Here is a 20,350-nt window from a genome sequence, read left to right as displayed (position 1 = left end):
CCAATGAAGCGTACGAAAACTGCGACAGTTGTCTAGCCCGTGGTGTCTGTATCTGACATGTGGCTGGATGTTGGCGCAACCTTTACGATCAAGCAGGCAAGATGCATGCATCGATCGTGCACATGACCAGTCTAAAGACCACTTATATCCAATTACTGCCCGCCCTGCGGGAAGATCGTCTTCTATCACTCCGTGCCGTGCCGCGACATTGGATCCTCAATCAGGCCGATTTACTTTTTCAGTCTCCCGTGTCTCAAATTCAGATCCTTCACTATCTGATCGGTAAACATCTTGCCGGTATTTACCGGTGAAAGTTGTCGGTCGATGTCCGGCGTTGGGTCTATGTCTCGGAGTTGACGGGAACATCTATCCAGCCTCTCAACCTGCTGCGTTGACGTGAGATCAGCATGAGGCAGCTGATTAAATAGTCCCGGCAGCCAGCCATGCCGTCCCCCCGCGAGCAAACAACGCCAACTCAATCTCGATCTCTCAATATGCGGTTCCTCTGCTTACACGGATATGCCACCAATGCCGAGGTGCTGGAGCAGCAAATCCTCCCTCTCCGAAACCATCTACCCAGTAATTGGGAGTTTGAGTTCTTGGAAGCAAACCACGCGCCATCTTCCATCTTCACACGTAGGCCTCGACATAAATTCTTCTATCTTGTATCTAGAACTAACCTTTCATAGCATCTCTTGAAGGCGATTGGGATTCCCTTTATGCCTGGTACAACCTGCCCTTGAAGGATGATGTCGAGAACGCCTTAGAAGACATCTTAGACTTTATTGACTCTGAGGGTCCTTTTGACGGCATCTTGGGATTTTCTCAGGGTGGCCTTATGGCGGCTACGTTACTGTTGTGGGATGCCTCTCGCCCCGAGGGACCTCAGCTGCCTTTCAAGATGGCCGTATTCATCTCAACCTTTGCCCCCCATAATGTGACCACTGACACAGTCATGTGGGATCTCGATGGCGAGGAACTGGTTGCAACAGTAAAGGGGCAGAGCCATGAGACGGATTGGAAGGTGGATCCTCGCACTTCATTCGACTTTCATGTCCTCCAGAGAAACCTGGATAAAGTCACATTCCCTGTTCATCTCCTACCAAAGCACAACCCCAAAGATGACCATGCAAGAATCAACATTCCCACCGTATTCGTCCGTGGCCAGCAGGAACCAAATGATGTTGGATTTGACCAGTTCCTCGGGCTCATTTCATCACCTGCATTGCGGACTCTCCGACACAGTGGAGCTCATCATTTCCCCAAGCCGGCCTGGGAGGTTGCCCAAATGGCTGAACTCATGGTCAAGACGTCATTGGAGTTTGCCTCAGGCCCAGCCGGTCTTAGCCTCGCCAAGATTTAGTGCGTTTGGGGGGACATTACACAGAGCATTATAGAGTAGAGAATATACTTAGTTTTCTTGTATAAGCAGCTGTCAATATGATTCGATATCCGATTCTCTAGCAAATAGATAAGACTACGCTGGAGTGTTCATGCTTCACACTATCTCTGATTTCTAAGCATTTGTAATGGAGAAATAAGCTCAAGCCCCGTGTCTTAAAAGTTCAGCTGAGCACAGAATGAGTCTTGCTAGTACATGGAGATGAGGAAACATCGCTAAGACATCAGAGCGGGTTCAAGAATGCAGGATGCCAAGGTATAACCCGGGCTGTAAGAAGGCTGGTTCCGACTCTCTGCAGAGACATATTGTCTCTGTTAGTCTACTCATTTGGAAGCAGATTGGCTAGCTCGGCTTTCTTTGTCCGTGTTAAACCACAGCGGGACGTTTACGAACACATGACAGCCTGGAATAGACGGCTCAGCGGTTATCACCAGTGCGGAATCTAGTGGCCAAGACACGGTTCGGGCTGAAGAATAGATCGTCCTTCGGCTGTGGAGTTGTGCAGCTGTGAGACAGATCCCGTCACTAGTGATGATCGACGATTAGCGGGTTGACGAGTGAGAATGGCCAACCAGGTTGAGACATTCGTATCCTCGACCACATAGCAAGCGTTCAGCTTAAATCTCCTCCGCTAATCGGAACTTCTCGGGTAAGAAGGTCCGGCCAAGAACTACCATGTGACAATAACAGAGTCTCAAATGAGTAGATGGGACACGTTGACACTTCCAAGCTGAGAGGCGTGCCCATTCGGGTCAATGGAAACTTCATAAACCGGCAGGCAATTTGCCTGCCGGGGCCATAGGCAAACCAACCTTTTATCAAGGCATTTAAGAAGTTTGCGATTCCTCTCTTTTATCTCAAACGCAGCTAAGACACGATCATCACCATGGTTTCGCAACACTTTGAGTCAGACAAGGGCCGACGGCTGCTCCCAGCAGTGGCAGATCAGCTTGCGGAGGCTGAACCGGCCCGTATCCTTTATCATGTTTTTGTCGATCAAACCTCGACCGTGCCTGAGCCAGTCACGACGTCACAGTTTGCGAATGCTGTCAACTTCATGTGCGCATGGCTCAAGACCCACCTATCGCCATCCTCCACTACTATTGTCGGTTACACCGGTCCAAGTGCGTCAATACAATGGCATTCGAGGTGGTTACGCTAACTCGACGTCAGATGATCTGCGCTGCTTCATATTGATTCTGGCTGGAGCAAAGACGGGAATCAAGGTACTATCCACGCTCCACAGTTCTAGCCCAAGCTGACCCAGTCAAGGTTCTCCTCTGCTCTGCACGAAACAGTCTCGAGGGAAAGTTGGCTCTGATACAGCAATCCAACTGCCAGGCATGGCTCTCATCTTCCGAAGGAGACGTCCAAGATATCCTCAGGGAGCATTCTATGCCAGCATTTGTCATCCCGAGTGTTCCCGAGTTGATTCGAGCTGAACCGGCTCCCGCGTATCCCTATGAAAAGTCCTTTCTCGACGGGAGATGGGACCTTCTCGCTTATCTACATACTTCAGGATCAACTGGCAACCCGAAGCTGATTCCTCTGTACTTGGGTACTGTGGCTTGTGTTGACGCTTTGCACTTGATCACCCCTGAAAATGGGAAACGACCAACGGCGGTGGAATGGGCCAACTCAACCCTGCTTTGCATGATGCCTCTTTTCCATGTAAGTACGTCCCCCTCCATTACTCTCACTCTAGCTGATATTTCACCAGACATCCGGCATCGCTGGGGCACTCTATTCCGCACTCATGTTCGACTGGACCATCGTGCTTCCCCCACCAGGCCCCATCTCGATGTCACTGATCGAGAGGCTTTTAGATTCGTTTCCCATGAACTCGGCATTCATACCCCCAAGTATTTTGAACGAGATGGCCAAGTCCACGGATGCCTTGAACAGACTAGCGAGTCTGGATCTTGTCGTTAGTGCTGGCGGCCCTGTTGCTACTTTTGCTGGAGACATCATCAGTCGTCATACAAGCTTGCAGCAAATCATGGGAAGCACCGAAGGTCAGTGGTACGCAACGTTACCGACGGAACGCCATGATTGGGCATACTTTCAATTTTCTCCCGAGATCGGCTACAAGATGGTCCCGGAGCAGGAAGGGCTTTATGAACTTGTCCTCAACCGACAAGCTCATCTTGATCTAACCCAGCCCATTTTTGTGTCATTTCCCAAGCTCAACGTATGGCACACTCAGGACTTGTACTCAGCTCATCCCGAGACACCCGGGCTGTGGAAGTTTGAAGGCCGGAAAGATGACTTGCTCATCCTGTCCAACGGCATGAAGATCAACCCGCTTGGGGCTGAAGCACAGCTGTCGAAGCAGCCAGCTATAAAAGCGGCATGTTTGGTTGGTTCGGGGAAGTTCCAGGTCGCTGCACTCGTGCAGCTGGCCAACGGCTTCTCCAAAGATGATGGGGCCACCTTGGATCTGGTTTGGAAAGCTATCGAAGACTGCAACACGTCCATGTCCTCATATGCCCAGATCCACCGCCAATTCGTTCAGATCGTCGACGAACCTTTCGTTTGGACACCAAAAGGAACCCTCTCTAGGAAGGCTACGTACGTCAAGTTCAGCAAGGGAATCGATTCGTTGTATCAGGAGCAAAGCTTGGGCACCCAAGTCAACTCTTCTGACTTTGATCGACTTCACGCCAGCCTCCTTCAATCAGCCCGTCAGGCTATAGGAAACATGTTCTTGGCGGCTGAGGATGATCTGTTCCAAGCCGGATTTGACTCTTTGTCAGTACAGCTCTTGCATCGTTCTATCGAGGCATCCGGTCAACTTCTACCACTCAGGACTATCTACGATCATCCTTCGGTGGACAAACTGAGTCAGGCGCTTTGGAAATCCCTTCAGCCTCAAGAGACCAATCCTCCCAGCGTAGTTGATGACATCCGCGCCCTCCTTTCCAAGTACACGCCCAGTCTCCAACCTGAGTCAAAGGGCACACGCGTCATACTTACAGGCTCCACGGGATTCCTTGGCAGTTACCTACTTGATACCCTCGTCGCAGATCCACAAGTTTCTGAGATCTGGTGCCTCAACAGGAGCCAGGATGCTGTCCAGAAGCAAGTCCAATCTGCCAAAGACAAAGGCCTACGAAGTGACTGGGGCAATAAGGCCAAGTTCCTCACAGCACAATTGGGGCTTCCGGACTGGGGACTTGGAGCAGCAGATTATAGGACTCTTCTGAAGGGTGCTACCCATATTATCCGTACGAGGCCCCCTCTTTCATCCAAACTGGGGACGGAAAGCTAACGGGATTACAGACAATGCTTGGCAGGTAAACTTCAATCTCTCAATCTGGTCTTTTGAGAGCCAGATCGCAGGTGTCAGCAGCCTCATTCAATTCTGCTCCGAGGCCAAGAACCTGGTGCATGTGTGTTACATCTCTTCCATTGGCGTCGCTACCAACTGGTCCGCCACACACATTGGTCCTGTCCCCGAAGCTCTGATTCAAGACACAGCTGCGCCTGGGACTGGGTACGGGGCTTCCAAGATGGTTGCAGAGAATCTTCTTCACCAGGCCGCCAACTCTGAAGTTCTGCGTTTGACAGTCTGTCGTGTCGGACAGATGTCTGGTCCAGTACTAAAGGGCTCCGACCATGGTATATGGAATCCGAAAGAGTGGTTACCCACGGTTAGTTGAGTCCACCTCTATTGATTCATCTTGCTAATGCACAGCTAGCTGATTCGCACTTCGTCCGAGATGCGAGCCTTGCCGGAGGATCTTGGAAGCCAGGACAACATTGACTGGGTCCCCATCGACCTTGCCGCTCTAATCATCGCGCAAATGGTTTTTACCTCGGACTCGTCAATCGAAGCTGAGTCCCAGTTCTTCCACGTGGTGAACCCAAAGACTATTCGCTGGAAGTCCATCCTTCCGTTACTTCGAGAGCGACTCCAAAACCAGCAGAACCTCCCGGTAGACATCATCTCGTTCAACAGCTGGGTTCGGAAGCTCCGTAACACCTCTGGTAACATGAGCCCTGTGAGCGAGGACGGCGCATCACAAGGAATCAGTGGGTTGAAGCTTCTGGAATTCTACGAAAGCATCCAAGTTCCCGATAGGGTCGGTGAACAACAAGGAGCAGTAAGCAGTGAAGCCAGGTGGGAACTTCGACGGTCACTGAAAGCGAGCTCGAAACTGCAGTCTCTTGATGGGGTGAACAGCAAGTGGGTTGGTATGTGGCTTGATCAATGGGGATACTAAATTCTTGTTATATCGAGGTGGACGGTTTACAAGATAGGTCAACGTAGCAGAACAGAACGAGAATACAGGGACACTTTTCCCCCTCAAACCATTTCTCTCCCTTATGCGCTTTATGATGTATCTAATAGCTATGGGTTTTACGCCATACAAGCGCCTAAGCCGCGGTGGATAGCTTCACTTCCCAGTCCGCCACTCGGTGAAGTGTAGGGTAACCCATGCACACAGCTCAGGTGGTTGTTTCAGAGGTAAAGAATATGGGAATAATTCCAAGTTGAGACTTGGGAGCTCGAAATAGCCACGTCGGTATTTGCTCATTGAGGTGAACGAGGTTGAGTGCGCTCATTCACCGTGTGGCTACAATAATCGTTGATGACCTTTGGCCGAGGTGAGGGGAGTCACGTGCGGAGTCGATCAGCGCCTTCACAAGCGCTACCTCACCTAAATCGTGACTGGAACAACACCTTCCCACGTCATGGTCAACGTTCCCGGCAGAAGCAGAGGCTGCGCAACATGTCGAAAGCGCAGAGTCAAGGTGCGAAAACTCTGATTAGTACTATGTCCAGTTATTGACATCTCGCAGTGCGACGAGTCCCTGCCAGAATGCCTCGCTTGCGTCCGCATGGGGTTGCCTTGTCCGGGCGCGCGTACCGGGACATTCTTTGTGCACGCTGTCCCAAGCTCTTCGTCGAGCCATGGAGCGTGTAGTTCTATACCACGGCTACCGGGCCCTCAACCATCGCGAGCCAGTGCCTTTGACCAGCTGTTTGTCTCGCACTTTGTCCAGTCTTTCTTCGGTACCATGAAGCCACCTCCGACTCCAGCAACACCACCCAAGATATGGCTACACGAGCTTCCCATGTTTCTAGCTTCCCAAGAGCCATCTTCAGTCAAGCCTGCCATTCGTGCAGCATCAATGATCAGCTACGGCACTCTCGCAGGTGATGTTTCCATCAAGACGGCCGCTCGAAGGTGGTACGCAGAAGCACTACATCATCTTCAGTGCCGAATTACAAAGAGGAACGTCGCTGTTGATGAGAGTATAATTTGCGCCGTCGTGATGCTCATCCACTTTGAAACCTGGGCTGGCACGAGCCAAAAAGCCTGGCTTCGTCATCTCAAGGGCGCGGCTATGTTGCTTCAGGTGGCAGGGCCGGACAGTTGCCGTGATGGTTTCATGCATCAAATTTTCAGTCATCTACGGTTCCAGATGGGAAGTATCCCCCTTGTAACTACATCAGAGAGGCTAATCGGTACCAGTTTGTCGCCGCCATGACTGAAAATGAAGTGCCTATCTTTGCATCACAAGACTGGATGACGATCCCTTTTCAAGTCTACCCAAAACTCATCTTTGACCAGCTCATTGATGTTCTATTCAATCTTCTCAAATGCCTTTCGCTTGCTGACCAACTCATCAAATCCGACTCGAGCGGTGACCTGAGGTCGACCCTTGATGCTCTCATCCGAGAAAGCATGCTCCAAGCCTCCCTGTGGTGGTTAGGGTGCATAGAGAACAGCCCTTTTGGACAAATATCACCGAAGCAAGGATGTGGCCCAGACGAAGGTCAGCTACTGCTGAGGCACACATCGGTTCCAGCCGCAGCCTTGTGCTCTCTCTATGATGCGGCAAGCCTCATCACTTTACGTCTGTTGCATCTCGTGTCCCCTTCAGCATCCTCCCATGACTTCCATATCAGGCAGCATGCACAGTCCATCTTGTCAGCGAGTCACTTCATTGACCAAGTGTCTGGACCCGCACCAGATCGTGGGTCCATCATGATAACACTACAGCTGAAGGCTGTGAGTCTATGGAGCCCATCATCCGAGCAGCGAAGCATGGCACTCGCGTTGCTCCAAAGTGACAAGCATCAGGGAGGAGGACTCTCGGATATCTCTGCCGTCTCCCACGAGTACTTTGCTGACGTGGCGGCTTACATCCTTCAACACTACCCTAGCGAGTGAAACCACTCCGCTGTGGCTCAATTGCAAGCCATTTTGTCCCTCCTGACCGGTTGCCGCGCATGAGTATTACGAAGCTCGTTGTTATCACAGTCGATGGTGACAGTCGAGACTCGCTCAAGGCAGACAATGGTTGTCGATCGTGGCGGGCTAGTGCCGGCTAGCCAGTCTAATGGAGGAGCCTTGACTGGATAGCGTTAGCTTTGCGAGTTAGCGGCTTTTTCGTGCATGGGGCTACAGGGAGGTCTCATTTCACATCCAGCTGGAGTCCAGGTCCAGTGATCGCTGTGAGTTCACAGACAATACAAAGAGGCCTCTTTCAGCATTGCTCAACAGCAAAATACTTCATCTTCAGTGTTCATTCGCAGCTTTACCTTAAGACAAGGGATAGACTCTAGCATCAAACGCTTCTCCTGGTTCGTCCACGTCGACCACTCCCCCTTCATCCTCACCGTTCTTTAGAGGTCTGCTTCCCGTCAAGCCCTGTTTTCTGAAGTTTTGGCCCAGACTTTGACCTTTGATAGCTCTCGTACAGTCACCATGAAAATCGTCATTATCGGGGCTGGCATTAGCGGATGCGCTGTGTATCTTCAACTTAGGAAACACCTGAAAGGAGATCCACACATCACCATTTACGAAGCATACGATACTGCCAGAGATACCACTGCAGAGAACCGCGAACAGGGCCCGACGCACTCGTCGACCCTCATTGTCGGGGGTGGGCTTGCCATAGCGCCAAACGGACTCGGCGTCCTGCGACGTCTAGGCGACGACCTCCTCCGAGACATCACGCGCAACGGCTACGTTACATCTCACTCCAATTTGAAAGACAAAAATGGCAACATCCTTATGCGAATGGAGCCTGGCCTCGTGTCGGATGTGTACTCCGTTGCATGCAGTCGCCATTCACTCTGGAGATGTCTTCGCGATCGCATTCCAGATGATCACATCGTCAACAAACGGGTGTTGAATGTGACTGCCAATCCCCAGGGGAAGAACACTGTTCGCTTTGTCGATGGCAGCGACCCTGTTGAAGCCGACCTCGTTATTGGAGCCGACGGCGTCCGGTCCATTGCCAAAGAGGCTCTCTTTCCAGATGCTAAAGGGAATCCGTACCCCCCAAACTATGAGTATGTGAAGTCCCCGGCCAATGGCCCATAAAATTTGCTGACTCTATTCTAGGGGGCTTGTTGGCATTGGAGGTTTTGTGCCAGCCGGCGATGTCAGGGGAAGCGTCGACAAGGGGTCCATTAACTTTGTGTTCGGCGGTAGTGGCTTCTTTGGCTACTTCTTCTCTGACAGTTCTCCATCTGACGCGGAACGTGACTCCCCTTCTCATATATGCGAGCCGGGTGATTCCCTCGCCTGGTGGTCAACCTACGAGATTAAGGAATGCCCTGATCCCAAGTCACTGGACATGGATGACGTTATGCGCCAGTTGCGCGAACGGCATGATCAGTGGAAGGATCCAGTGGTCCAAAGCGTCCTCAAGTCCGCTCACATTCAGAACATGTATCCAACCTGGACATCACCGGAGCTTCCGACCTGGGAGCGCGATGGAGTTGTTCTCGTGGGGGATGCTGCACATGCGCTCCCACCCACTTCAGGCCAGGGTGCATCCCAAGCGCTTGAAGATTGCGAGGCGTTTACCCTTTTCTTAGCCCATCATCTCAGCGACACAAGGGAGCAGGACGACTCCTCGAACTATGCATCCCTCCAGAAAGCTATCAACAAAGCAGCCAAACAGTACATGGACCTCCGTCAGCCTCGTGTTAGGGGTATTCTCAAGGCTGCACAGAAGATGCAGAACTCGAAGCGCACCATGGGCGCGATCCAAGAGTATGCAATGTACACGTTCATGAAGGTTATCGGTGAGTTGTACCATGGGATGTATTTCTGGCATGGTACTCATATGATTTCAGGCTTCTTTCCCAGTCTTGCAACAAAGCCGACTCGGACGGTGATTGAGTACAACGTTGCCGAGGAAGTCGCTCGAGTTCTTGGTGCTGAGAGCCGACCCTCCAAGCCGGACGTTGCTGGTGGTAACGGATAGTTGCGAGGAGCTCAGGTGGGCAGTTTACTTACCTCCTGCCATGTTGACGAAGACTTGATGAAAAAACCCGACGAAGGCATTACTGGGAGTCAAAGAGGCGTGAAGGGGTATGAAATTTGATGTGTATGAAGTATAAGTTGTATCAAAATATGACAGATTAACGGTTGGTTAGACTTTGAATGCTTCATCGAATCATCCCAAATTGCGGTGAGAACTTTCCAACAATGTTCCCTGCTCGGCTTCTACTGTAATGAGCAACGTAATTAAATCCCCATCTATATCTCTAAAGATGAAACCCATTGCCTTGTTCGTTATGGTTTCATCATGCCGTGTTGGTTGTCAACCAACAGCACCGGGCCCAGTGGCCTTTGCTCTGACCACTACAATGCAGGTTATTTTACTCGGTCACGGCCCCCATATTTTGCCTCAGCTTCTTTTCTCATGAAAAAATTATTTCTCCTCTTCAGCTGCTCACTGAACCCCTTCCTCGAACATGATCTCAAGTTTCGCTACCTCCCTCATTCTACCCCCTCGAGACGGCAGGCTTGCTGTCGCAGTCCTTGCGGCCCAACCCACCGCAACTACATACCTCATCCATGGGTGTCGCACTGAGATCGCCGACCTAAAAGAATGCGACGGGTCTACAGTCACCATGACCCTGGGGCCCTGGGCCCGTTCATCCTCGCCTTCTGAGCCTGCCATCACGGGCGTTTTTGACGAGTTCGCCGTCTATGAGAACGAGGGAAAGAACTATACGTACTCTGAGCACTGTGAAATGAGCGGGACTGTTGCTCAGGCCTGCACTGTTATCGATGAAGGCGCTATTGGGGACTCGGTCACAGAGACTTTGATCCACGAACCTGGGAGAGACAACGAGGAGTTTACATTTGCTCCGTACCCTGTTACTATCACCCAGGGCCTGCATCTACTTGTCGCTGCAGAGTCGTCATTGTATAAGAGTCCTGAAACAGCCGGCACTGATGACGACGCGCCTGGGGCCATGACAAGCGAACAAACTCTTACGAAAAGCTCTGCAAGTGATACCAAAGCTTCTAGAAGTACAGCAACTCCAGAAGAGACTTCGGTCGGAGCCACACGCATTCCTTGCACACTTGTTGCTCTTGCTGCTGCTGTTATCGCGACTGGAGCGTTGCTCTGACGTAAGGACGAAAAGAGCAAGAAGGCGATAACTGATGGCATAGGAGGACATCTGGTTTGGATATCATGCCTGTATTTACCACCTCATGTCGCTTGAGTAATTAGTTAATACCACGTTTCCCTCCTCTGGATTCGTTCAACTTGAAGGCTTTTTAGTGACGCTTCATGGTCATCCGAGTAAAAGTAATCCGGGCCTGTAGTTGATTCTGTTCCTCAAACGAGTCCATACTACGCAGCATCAAAGAAGTGAAGCAATGAAAGTATCTCAATGTGACCTCCTCCACCGAGCCTTCGGAATCATCTCGCGTCCCCGACAAAATCTCCAAATTCCAGGAAGCATCATAAGAGCGTACATCCAATTTTGTCCCGTATACGTCGCTATTTCGGCACTTTAGCTCTAAGAACGAGAAGAGAAACATGGTTAGCAGACTCACCAATAAGATGTATCAATATACCTACCAAAATGCCCATCGCCACACCCACAACCATGGCTACCGGGTTCCATGGCATCGCTTGCAAGATTCTATCCTTGTTTGGCGGATTGAGTTTGATGATCCAAGCTCTGAATGTCATCTCTTCTTTCCGTCCTTGCGTGGTGATTGTCGTGATCTTGAACCACGGCTTGTTGACCAAACCGGAACGCAAGAGCAGCTCGATCATCAGCCCGATGTTGGTAGTTTGGCTTGCTTTCGAAAGAGGAGGAGGTATAGATCTTGGATTGAGGTTTTGCCGAACCAGAACCTTACTAAGGTAGAGTTGAATGATACTTTGCTTCTGTTTGTAGTGTGCTGCGCAGCACCGAATCCCAGCTTCAAAGAATTGGCGTCTGCGTTGTACGAAGAGTCGGATAAACTGCAAGTCTGGCTCTTCTAGCTTTCGGTAGAAGCCCAGAGCGATCGCAAGATCAGTCATATAAAAGATCTCCTCTTCGGTGTTGAGAAATGTCGGGTCGTTTTGCAGCTTCCAGGAAGGGTACTCGTACATGCCCCTGAGGGTCAAGATGAAAAAGGGCGAGCAGTACAGCTTTTCCATCAACTTGAGTCCCAGACTAGCTGTTTTCGAATCATCCTTTGACTGGCTCTCAGCAGTGTTTTCTTCGGTGATCTCACTTCGAGAGGATTTCAGAAGATCTATCGGAAGCGGGAGGCTCTCAAAGATGTTCAAGAAGACATAAGGCTCCTTATACAATCTTCCGTCAATACGGATTTGCAGCAACTGCTGTACCTCCGCATCAGGCATTGTAAGACCGTCAATGAGAGTGAGAATCTTGCTAGCAAGGATGAGGTTGGATGCCATATCACCAATGTTGCAACCCTTGGAAAAATCCCCGAGGTGTTGATGAACATCGACCCGCTGCAAGAAATCTCTTGTCAGGCGATGTGTGTACTTAAGCTGCCGAGAATCACGACTTGCTTCAACAAACCCTCCACAAAGATTCGCGAGTCGACGACGAGCTGAGGCGGCACGGGCACTCTGAGCAGCCTCGTCAAAATGCTCCAGACGTGACTTATAAAGTCTGTCTGCGAATTGAGGGTCCCTGAAGTAGGCGTCGAGGAAGGAGTACCCTATCAAGTCAAGGTCAAGGTTGTACTTCTCCAGAAGATGCAGCATCAAAAGAGTTGATGATGCTTTTAGCTGTCCGTGTTTACCATCTCTGATGTTGTCAAGTGCCTTCGTAAGAACGTCATCTGATGTAGGTGGGATATCACCCAACCGGAGTTGAGCGAACTCGACTTCTGTTTGGGCAGATAGCCATCCACGAACATCTTTCATGGCGAACGCAAGCCAGAGGAAGTCGCCCCCTGACTTGACAGGCATCTCCTTCTCAAGAAGTTCAGCCGTTTCTTGGTTGACATTGTCCAACTGATTAAGCCATTGTGTGACCGACCGCTTTGTATCAGAAGATGTGAGTTGATGTAGGGTCATGGTCTTCTGGGCTGGGAGATGTTCGAAAGCTGGGTCTTCTCTGCTAGCCACGCACAGCTTGACGCCCAAGTCTTGCCATGATTTAAGTTGAATGATCAAATCGTCCTGTCCTGGCTTATTGAGATTCTTGTTCTCGTCAAGACCGTCGATGAAAAGACAAACACAGGTTCCAGACTTGACGGCCTTTTCGAGGATACTGTCGAGTGCTGAGCTCAGTGCGTTTCTGGCGTTTCCACCTCCCCAGTGGGCAATGGACTTGTCATCCAACTCAGCTTCGGATAGCCCCAAGTCGGAAATGAATTCAGCGTGCTGGTCGAGCAAGTCGTGGAGCAGTGTTCTTCGAAGCCCGGTGAGAGTCTGCTGGTCGCCTCCGACCAAGGTGGAGAAGAAGTGTGCAAGACAGATGACTTTCTTCGAGTCTAGTGAGATGCGGTTAGCCATCAGATCTTATTACGATTTAAGAAGCATCGAGGACTTACTGGATCTCTTTTCGAGCTCCCTCATCGTCGTGGGATGACTGAACAAGTACTCCATCAGGATAGACTTCCCTGACCCCGGCTTCCCTCGAACGTAAAACGTCCCTCCCTCTGATGCAAGCCAGTCCGCAAAATCATCTCTAGTTCTGTACTTCAACATCTGTTCCTCGTCACCAACCTCATCTTCATCGACGCCAAAAGCCCAGGGAAATATCCCTCCATAGGGTGTCAACCCCTGCTGGATCTTTGCAAACTGCTCCTGAACCTCATTTCGACGATGTCGCATCTTGTCGTATGCGAGAATGTTCAAGACGCGAAATTTCCGGATCCGCCAAAGTTCCTCTTGTTGCACTCGTACAAGTTGTTGGATCCGCGCGTCCCCGTGCACTCTGGTGCAAGCAGAGACGCCTTCGTTCAAGGATTTGACGACATCTTGAATGTCACTAGATCCAGTTTTGACGTTTGTGTCAGACATCAAGTCAAACAATCTGTCGATTTTTGGCCTGTTAATAAGTCAGTGGCGTTCTTTGATACTTAAGCACTTTCGATGGCTAGATACCTCACAAAAGAAGTCAACATCGCGATGATGCGATCTTGGTAGTCTTGGAGAGCATCCTTCAATTGCAGCGCTTCTTCGTCGCGACGAATCCTTTTTCCAGCCTCCAGGAACCCTGGCCATGTTGCTTCTCGACCCTTTGGCTCTGCGTCTCCGAACTCAGTGATGACCTCTGAGAGCAGACTTGAAAGTTCTGTGATTTCCCTGACAAGTCTGCGCAGATCTTCATTGTCCGAATTTGAGGGGCTAGGGCCATTCAACTTGTTGTGAGCCTCTGATAGCTCGCCCATGACATCCCCGACGGTTTTGTGACCCACCAAGCCGCCGATTTGATATGTATCTCGAGGGCCATGGAAGAGGTCAGCAGTGAAAGCAAGGACGGAAATGATACGAGACGCCAGGGCAGTTGCTTGAACAGCCTCTGTCGCGACGCGCAAGGTGTTCATGGGGATAGACATTGTGTCTCCGTAATGCCCGGGACGAAGACGATTGAAGTGATTGAAAGCTTGCCATTCATGGGAAGGACGCGACATTTGAGAGGGATAGTCCGGGGAAGATGTCACCTGATCCCGCCAAGCGTTTCAAGTTGATCCTTCGCCTTGTCTAAGCCCCCAGTGCTAGGGTTATCCAATGCAACAACTAACGGAGGGTTGAATGGTTGCTACCAACCCTGGCTTTTTTAGCGTTTGCACCGTTCCATATTGGTCACCCAGCTCCTGAGCGAGCGCTGGATATTTTTTTTCTTATCTCAATCAGCCAAACTGATGAAGAAGCTGTGCTACTTAATGAGCGCGTCGCTTGTACCCTTCCGTCCCAAATGCCGTCCTCATTGGGATCAACCCTCCCGACAAGTGAACTAAATACAATAGTATTGCAGCCGAAATGGCCCGAGAAAGTAATTAAAATTCAAAGCTATCCAGCCACTGAGAGGCGGCGAGCCTGCGAAGAGTTACGGTCATCTCAAAAAGAATTGACTGGCTGACGTCTAGCGCCACATCCCTCGACGTTTGCTCAACACAACTGCTAAAACAAGAATGCTACAGTTGGACAAGTATCTTAACCAGTAGAATGGTAGGCGGATAGGGGGAATCTAGACTAGAGTATGCATACTCAAACCACAAGCTCATCGCACCTTTAGACACCCACCCCTGGCCAACGAGACTCGCTCAGCCTCCTTACTATTGAATACTTGTTAAACTACTGCTGACCGCGAGTCGCAAGGAGTTCTCGAGCTTGGCAAATATTGTTACTGACGGTGATACTAATTGTCACCTGTTTTACCTCCCGTCTCACGCTTCAAACCAGGTCTGAGCTTTAATCAGGCGCTTAGAGTCTAGACCGATAAGACTGGCGTTAAATCCGATACAGACATCAGCGCTGAGAGTCTTACAAGCTTAGATGGCTTAAGAGCATTCGCTCAAGCCCACTAAAAAAGAAAACGTTTTCCCCCCACAAGGAGAATTTTTTCTTCCCTTCTTTCAAATAGCGTCGTGACATTATTTCTACCAAGACCTTTCAACCTTCATTTCTCCACCTATCCACTGCAGATTCTCACCATGCCTATCTCTAAGAAGGACCGAGTACGTTTAGTAATCTTTGCTTGCTGGTGATAGCCCGCTTACTCTAGCTGCAGAGAAACAAGGAGCACAAGAAGGCCGACGCTGCCGGAACTCGAGCTCCCGTCAAGCGAAACGGACTTCCTGTCAAGCCCCCCAAGCCCACATCAATCGTCAGTTGATTCTCTGCTCTATCATGTCATAGCATTAACGTATTGGGCCTATAGTGCCAAAACTGCCGAAAAGAGATTGTCAACACGAACAAGCTCCAGCTCGAGGTGCACGCCGAGACTCATGACCAGAAGCTGTGGCCTAAAGAGAAGTGCTGGCCCAACGACTTTCCCTAGATTTGACCAGGGAGTATGGTAGACTACTAGCTGAGCCGGCGACGGCAAAACCCCAGCAAATGATGGTTTCTTTGCGTGGGTGGCCATGTTGTATCTACTTGAAGATATTTCTTTGAGTCTAGCCTGTCATTTTTACAATAAAGCGCGCGTTCTTAGATGCATGTAAGAAAGGAAAGGGTGCCATTGCGAATGCTGCTCGAAGAAGCGGTGTAGCCAGAGTCGAGCAAAGAGAATCATTTTCAATAGTCGGGAGCGTGATGTATCTGTGCCCCAATCACGCATTCATTTCTTCAGGGGGCTATCCAAGTTGCACCAGGTTGCATGACTGGTTGACAAAGACTCATCTACAAATAGAGGAAACAAGCTAACACATCCACCCCAACCTCTCACGGGCCGGAAAAGGCAGCTGATAGATTGCCCGGCATTCAGCTCTCCCCCAGATGGGTCTGAGTGGAGGAGTCGGCCGCCGGTTAAAGAGCTCTGTGTGGACAGCTGACGGACGGGCCGAACATATCGTAAGCAGGGAGGTCGATTTCGAGGCCACCTGCTTCAGGGACCTTTCATTGTGGAAATTTGAGATCTAAAATTGACGAATAATAGCTCAGATGCCTGCATTTCAACGCATTTTCTCCTGCATACAACTTCTAGAATCTGACGTGAGAGGTGGCTTATGTCAGACAAGCGTGCCGAGACGGGAGCCAAGAGTCAGCCCCGACTCTTCGTGTAAGTGGTCCTCGGCACTTGATTGCAATAGAGAGGGCTGAATTATATAAATACTAGATGTCGTGAACCTCATCAAGACTTGCAACTCCAAGCACTCGGCCAACACTCAAACACCTCTCTCATCCACTCCAACCATCCTACCTCAGCCAAAATGAAGTTCACTTCTATCGCCGCTCTCCTCTTCGGTGCCCAGTCCGCCACCGCTCTTGAGTATGTCTACCTGGTGAACTCCCAGCGAGGCAACGAGTACTCCAGCGGCATGGCCTACTACGGTGAAGGCCACACCGCCGCCAACAAGGCTCGGCCTGATGACTACACCGACGTCACCCACGGTGGCAACATCCACTGGGAGGGACAGCCCGTGAAGGGTAAGGCACTTCATCATATTCCCTACAAGCGAAAAAAGTAACTAACTCCGAAAAGGAACCTTCGGCACTGGCGTGACCTTCACGTCCAACATCTTTGCCGACGCCGCTGGCAAGAGAGGCAACGCTTGGACCGGAACAGGAACCAACGGCTTCCACAACTTCAACTGCTACAAGACTACCAACCCCGGATCGCCCGCCTATCTCCTGTACACTGTGGACGGATGGAATGTGTACAGCATCTACTGGTGCATCAACAACGCTTGAAGCACGTAATATGATTATAGGGGGTGGAGCGGTTGGAATAATCTTGCGGAAGTGGACAGCTCGCATATAGAGGTTTGATAGACTTTTGAACTAATTCTGTCATGTCTTTTGGGCTTCTATGGCCGCATTGTTTGTTTTGATTATTGAAAGCTGGTAATCGCCTTGGCTGGACGCCAGTCTTCTAGGTGAACTCCAAGTCGTCTCGCATCGAAACATGCTCCATTTCCCTTTCAACGCCCGTATTTTCATCAGAGACTTATTTGCCTGTGGATATTTAAGAAGCTGTTGTCTGATACAAGAATATTTTCAGACTTTCACTGTCACGAGTTTTGTCGACAGACCCCCACGACCAAGCACGCCATCCCCACGTCTCACCACTACCACAATATCCTGACGTTCATGGTCAATGGAATTTGTCACAATACGGTGGGGTTATAAGGGAAACGCCCGAAGCACTCCAATAGTACGGAGGGTGAGGGTGGCTCTGGAGCGCAAAGCAGTCCAAAAGATATGGTTTCGCAAATCTGTACCTGGCGAGCCTTCATCTCAACTCTGAAACGCTTACTACATGTCTTCAATCTCTATGATAGCTGGGGCCTATCGCAGACGACTAGATTCTAGGCCGATTGTTCACATCCTCTCTAGATAAGACTCACGGGCTACTATCTTGTTTTGCGAATGCCCAGTCCAGGCCCTATTTCTCCAGCGCAGTATGGCTGTTGCAAGATGACGCAGCGTTCATGGACAGCCGCGCTGCGGAACTCTATATGGCTCCGCCCCATGATCGCCATGCAGCAAGAGCCGCGATGAAAGGGAGTCGTATCTAGCTGTCAGTGTCGTCAAGAGGCAACACGAGATGGAATGGTTCCGCAGCTTCGTCTGTGGCATGTGGACAACGTTACATGTAGATCACAGCTCGATAATAACTCCCAGACAGAGAATAAACCACGTAAATTGGCCTCTCGCACGATATTATCGGAATATCGGCGTCCCAGCGCTAAACGAACCACTTGCAAAGTAGCACTACCAGCTGAAACGGCATTGATGGACGTCATGCGCGTGCCAATTGATCGCCTCAATGCAAGGGCGTGATGTCATTGCCGGCGGAAGCTCGAGGTTTCAGACCAGACCCATCGCGGCATCTAGAATACGAGGAGAAACTGGGGATGGTGACGTTGCATCTTCCCCATATTGGGTCCACTTTGGTGGTGATCGACAAACGAGGCGACATATACAGGCGAGATGAGGCATGAAGACAGAAATACGAGCTCTCTTTTGCAATTAGTATAAAGTCCGAGTTCCGTCTGCTCCAAATCTTTAACCCATCAAGCCTCAACCATACATCATTGAACAAACCGCCAAAACATATTCCTTACTCCCAATCCATCAACAAAATGAAGTTCTTCACTGCCGCCGTTCTCTCCGCCGCTACTGTTTCAGCAAGCCCCGTCTTCACCGTCTCCGACTTCTATGCCGGCTGCATCCCACACAGCACTCAGTGCAGGTAAGTTAGCTCGACTCCAGGACGCAACACTCACGCTAACGTGACTGTTAGCTACTCCTTTGGAGTGATTCAGCCCGGCACCATGGAAAAGACACCCGTGCAGTGCAGCATTATGCTTGGTGCCACCAACGGCGGCAATCTCCCCAACGTCAAGGACGGCGAGTGCAAGGAATCCTCGCGGACGTTCAACGTTGTCCGCAGCAGAAGGGGTCTCACCCTCACAGTATCACAGCCCGTCACTCCTTCCAGCAACCAGACCGGCCAACACTTCATTCCCAACAAGCAGATCGTCACATCCAAGGAGCCCAATGCTATGGTTCAAACCTACAAGGGCCCCAAGAACTTTGATCTGAACTAATGGGAGGGAGCGATAGACAGCATGTACGATACCGGGTGGATCTGGAGATCAATGAAAGGCAGTTTTATTAGAGTTATCATGAGCAATGAACAAAACTAGACACAAAGACACATTCAGAGACTCGACGCCTACAATTCAACAACAGGCTACTGACTCTTGTCACCATGGCAGGACGGCGGTTAGAATGACAAATGGCCACGAAGTTGCACCACAAGTAGAAGAAAATATTGTATTTAAAAAAGGAGAGAAAAGGCCTAAATGAGTGGGATACCAAAATAACAAAGAAGCATTCCCGGGCTCCTCGTGGGACATCTGCTTTCTACACTATCAACTGAACCCCTCCCAGAAGTTGAACGAAGAGACATTATTGACAACGGGCGCCATCCTAGCCCGTCTGGTCAACACCTATCCGTCTATCCAATTCTGCACCTGCTCATTCAAAACTTGCGGCTAAGAATCCTCTGTAACTTCTTAACCGACCTCCTGATCTTTGACTTGGTGGAATCGTATTCGGTATTCTCATAGAGGCCGAACCGAACCTCGAACTTACCGACTTTCCAAGTGCGCCACACACCCTTCCACCGGTCAAGAAATTGCTCATTAGCCGCCTTGACGATTTCTCTCATGTTTACCGGAATAACAAGCGGTCTAACGTACACAGTTCCCTTGGGAAGGGATAAGTAACTATCACCGTTGAGGGTGGCTGAAAAGACATAGAACTGGTGGTTGGGCAGTGGCCTCGGGCCTACGTCTAAGCAGTTGTATATGTCAGTGAGGCCATCAGTAAAGGCCTTGACCGCGCAGTTAGTGCACTCTACAGCTAGGATGCCGCCACGATCGGGAATTGTAGGTGGGATCTGGTTGAACTCGTCAGGGTTGAAGGGCATGGGCATACCATAGCAGGGATGACCGCATCGGGGATGCTTGAGAGGGTCTTGGCATGATGGGCAGCTGTATTGGCCATGGCGAAAGCGATCTTTGAGGCAACGGTAGCCTACCATGTGTCCGCAAGGTAGAATATGTATGCCATGAGACTCTTGCATGGGTCGATCGTCTGTACCGACGGTCATGTGTTGTTTGCACGCTACGCATCTAACGTCGAGACGATACAGTGCGGAGGGATCCTTCCAGATGATGTCTCGCAGCTGATGCCAGAATCTCGCAGAGATGAGAGTGGGTAGCATTTTGCCTGTTGGGTCCGTAGTGTTGTTGTTTGACAAAGTGATTGGGTAAAGAGTGCAGCCCAGCGTGGATCGAGGAGGCAGAGTGCTTTTCGTGTGAAGAGTCGAGTTTGTCACAATCCACACGGTGCTGGGTCTTTATACTCATTCTTGAGAAGAAGCTAATTGGGCTTCTGGTAGTGTTCACGAAGACAAGGTGATGGATTGGTTGAACTTAGTTGGGGGTTGGCTCTGTTCAGTTAAGTGAACAGCAAGGCTGAGCTAGTAATTAACCGCTCTATTCTTTGTTTACATTA

The 20,350-nt window shown here is 50.4% G+C and overlaps 9 protein-coding genes across 9 annotated transcripts; 7 read left to right on the top strand and 2 right to left on the bottom strand.

The window, feature by feature from the left end:
- Positions 1–443: 443 nt before the first annotated feature.
- MRS44_011306 (uncharacterized protein) lies at positions 444–1,363 on the top strand (the record flags this gene model as incomplete). The annotated part of the gene is made up of 2 exons (XM_046273696.2): positions 444–636; positions 690–1,363. The coding sequence occupies 2 exons, from the start codon at positions 444–446 to the stop codon at positions 1,361–1,363; spliced, it is 867 nt and encodes a 288-aa protein (XP_046134992.2).
- Positions 1,364–2,288: 925 nt separating this feature from the next.
- On the top strand, positions 2,289–7,587 carry MRS44_011305 (uncharacterized protein; the record flags this gene model as incomplete). Its single annotated transcript, XM_065619687.1, has 7 exons — positions 2,289–2,526; positions 2,655–3,073; positions 3,123–4,629; positions 4,685–5,055; positions 5,104–5,508; positions 6,209–6,769; positions 6,820–7,587. The coding sequence occupies 7 exons, from the start codon at positions 2,289–2,291 to the stop codon at positions 7,585–7,587; spliced, it is 4,269 nt and encodes a 1,422-aa protein (XP_065475759.1).
- Positions 7,588–8,124: 537 nt separating this feature from the next.
- Positions 8,125–9,637, top strand: MRS44_011304 (uncharacterized protein; the record flags this gene model as incomplete). Its single annotated transcript, XM_046268995.2, has 3 exons — positions 8,125–8,714; positions 8,767–9,455; positions 9,507–9,637. The coding sequence occupies 3 exons, from the start codon at positions 8,125–8,127 to the stop codon at positions 9,635–9,637; spliced, it is 1,410 nt and encodes a 469-aa protein (XP_046134995.1).
- Positions 9,638–10,130: 493 nt separating this feature from the next.
- MRS44_011303 (uncharacterized protein) lies at positions 10,131–10,796 on the top strand (the record flags this gene model as incomplete). The annotated part of the gene is made up of 1 exon (XM_046283374.2): positions 10,131–10,796. One exon carries the CDS (start codon positions 10,131–10,133, stop codon positions 10,794–10,796), a length of 666 nt encoding a protein of 221 aa, XP_046134996.2.
- Positions 10,797–11,186: 390 nt separating this feature from the next.
- Positions 11,187–14,211, bottom strand: MRS44_011302 (uncharacterized protein; the record flags this gene model as incomplete). The annotated part of the gene is made up of 4 exons (XM_046275744.2): positions 11,187–11,192; positions 11,255–13,140; positions 13,201–13,700; positions 13,757–14,211. The coding sequence occupies 4 exons, from the start codon at positions 14,209–14,211 to the stop codon at positions 11,187–11,189; spliced, it is 2,847 nt and encodes a 948-aa protein (XP_046134997.2).
- Positions 14,212–15,309: 1,098 nt separating this feature from the next.
- MRS44_011301 (uncharacterized protein) lies at positions 15,310–15,656 on the top strand (the record flags this gene model as incomplete). The annotated part of the gene is made up of 3 exons (XM_046275745.2): positions 15,310–15,333; positions 15,387–15,482; positions 15,537–15,656. 3 exons carry the CDS (start codon positions 15,310–15,312, stop codon positions 15,654–15,656), a joined length of 240 nt encoding a protein of 79 aa, XP_046134998.1.
- Positions 15,657–16,530: 874 nt separating this feature from the next.
- Positions 16,531–17,011, top strand: MRS44_011300 (uncharacterized protein; the record flags this gene model as incomplete). Its single annotated transcript, XM_046268996.2, has 2 exons — positions 16,531–16,747; positions 16,803–17,011. The coding sequence occupies 2 exons, from the start codon at positions 16,531–16,533 to the stop codon at positions 17,009–17,011; spliced, it is 426 nt and encodes a 141-aa protein (XP_046134999.1).
- Positions 17,012–18,405: 1,394 nt separating this feature from the next.
- On the top strand, positions 18,406–18,873 carry MRS44_011299 (uncharacterized protein; the record flags this gene model as incomplete). Its single annotated transcript, XM_046275746.2, has 2 exons — positions 18,406–18,515; positions 18,567–18,873. 2 exons carry the CDS (start codon positions 18,406–18,408, stop codon positions 18,871–18,873), a joined length of 417 nt encoding a protein of 138 aa, XP_046135000.2.
- A 437-nt stretch (positions 18,874–19,310) lies between these two features.
- Positions 19,311–20,057, bottom strand: MRS44_011298 (uncharacterized protein; the record flags this gene model as incomplete). The annotated part of the gene is made up of 1 exon (XM_065619686.1): positions 19,311–20,057. One exon carries the CDS (start codon positions 20,055–20,057, stop codon positions 19,311–19,313), a length of 747 nt encoding a protein of 248 aa, XP_065475758.1.
- Positions 20,058–20,350: the final 293 nt, after the last annotated feature.

This window comes from Fusarium solani (assembly GCF_023522795.1).
Source record: "Fusarium solani strain SB1 chromosome Unknown bctg00000007, whole genome shotgun sequence".
NCBI classification, from domain to species: domain Eukaryota; kingdom Fungi; phylum Ascomycota; class Sordariomycetes; order Hypocreales; family Nectriaceae; genus Fusarium; species Fusarium solani.
The sequence above is the reverse complement of the archived record's forward strand: the minus strand, read 5'-3'. Positions and strand labels throughout refer to the sequence as shown.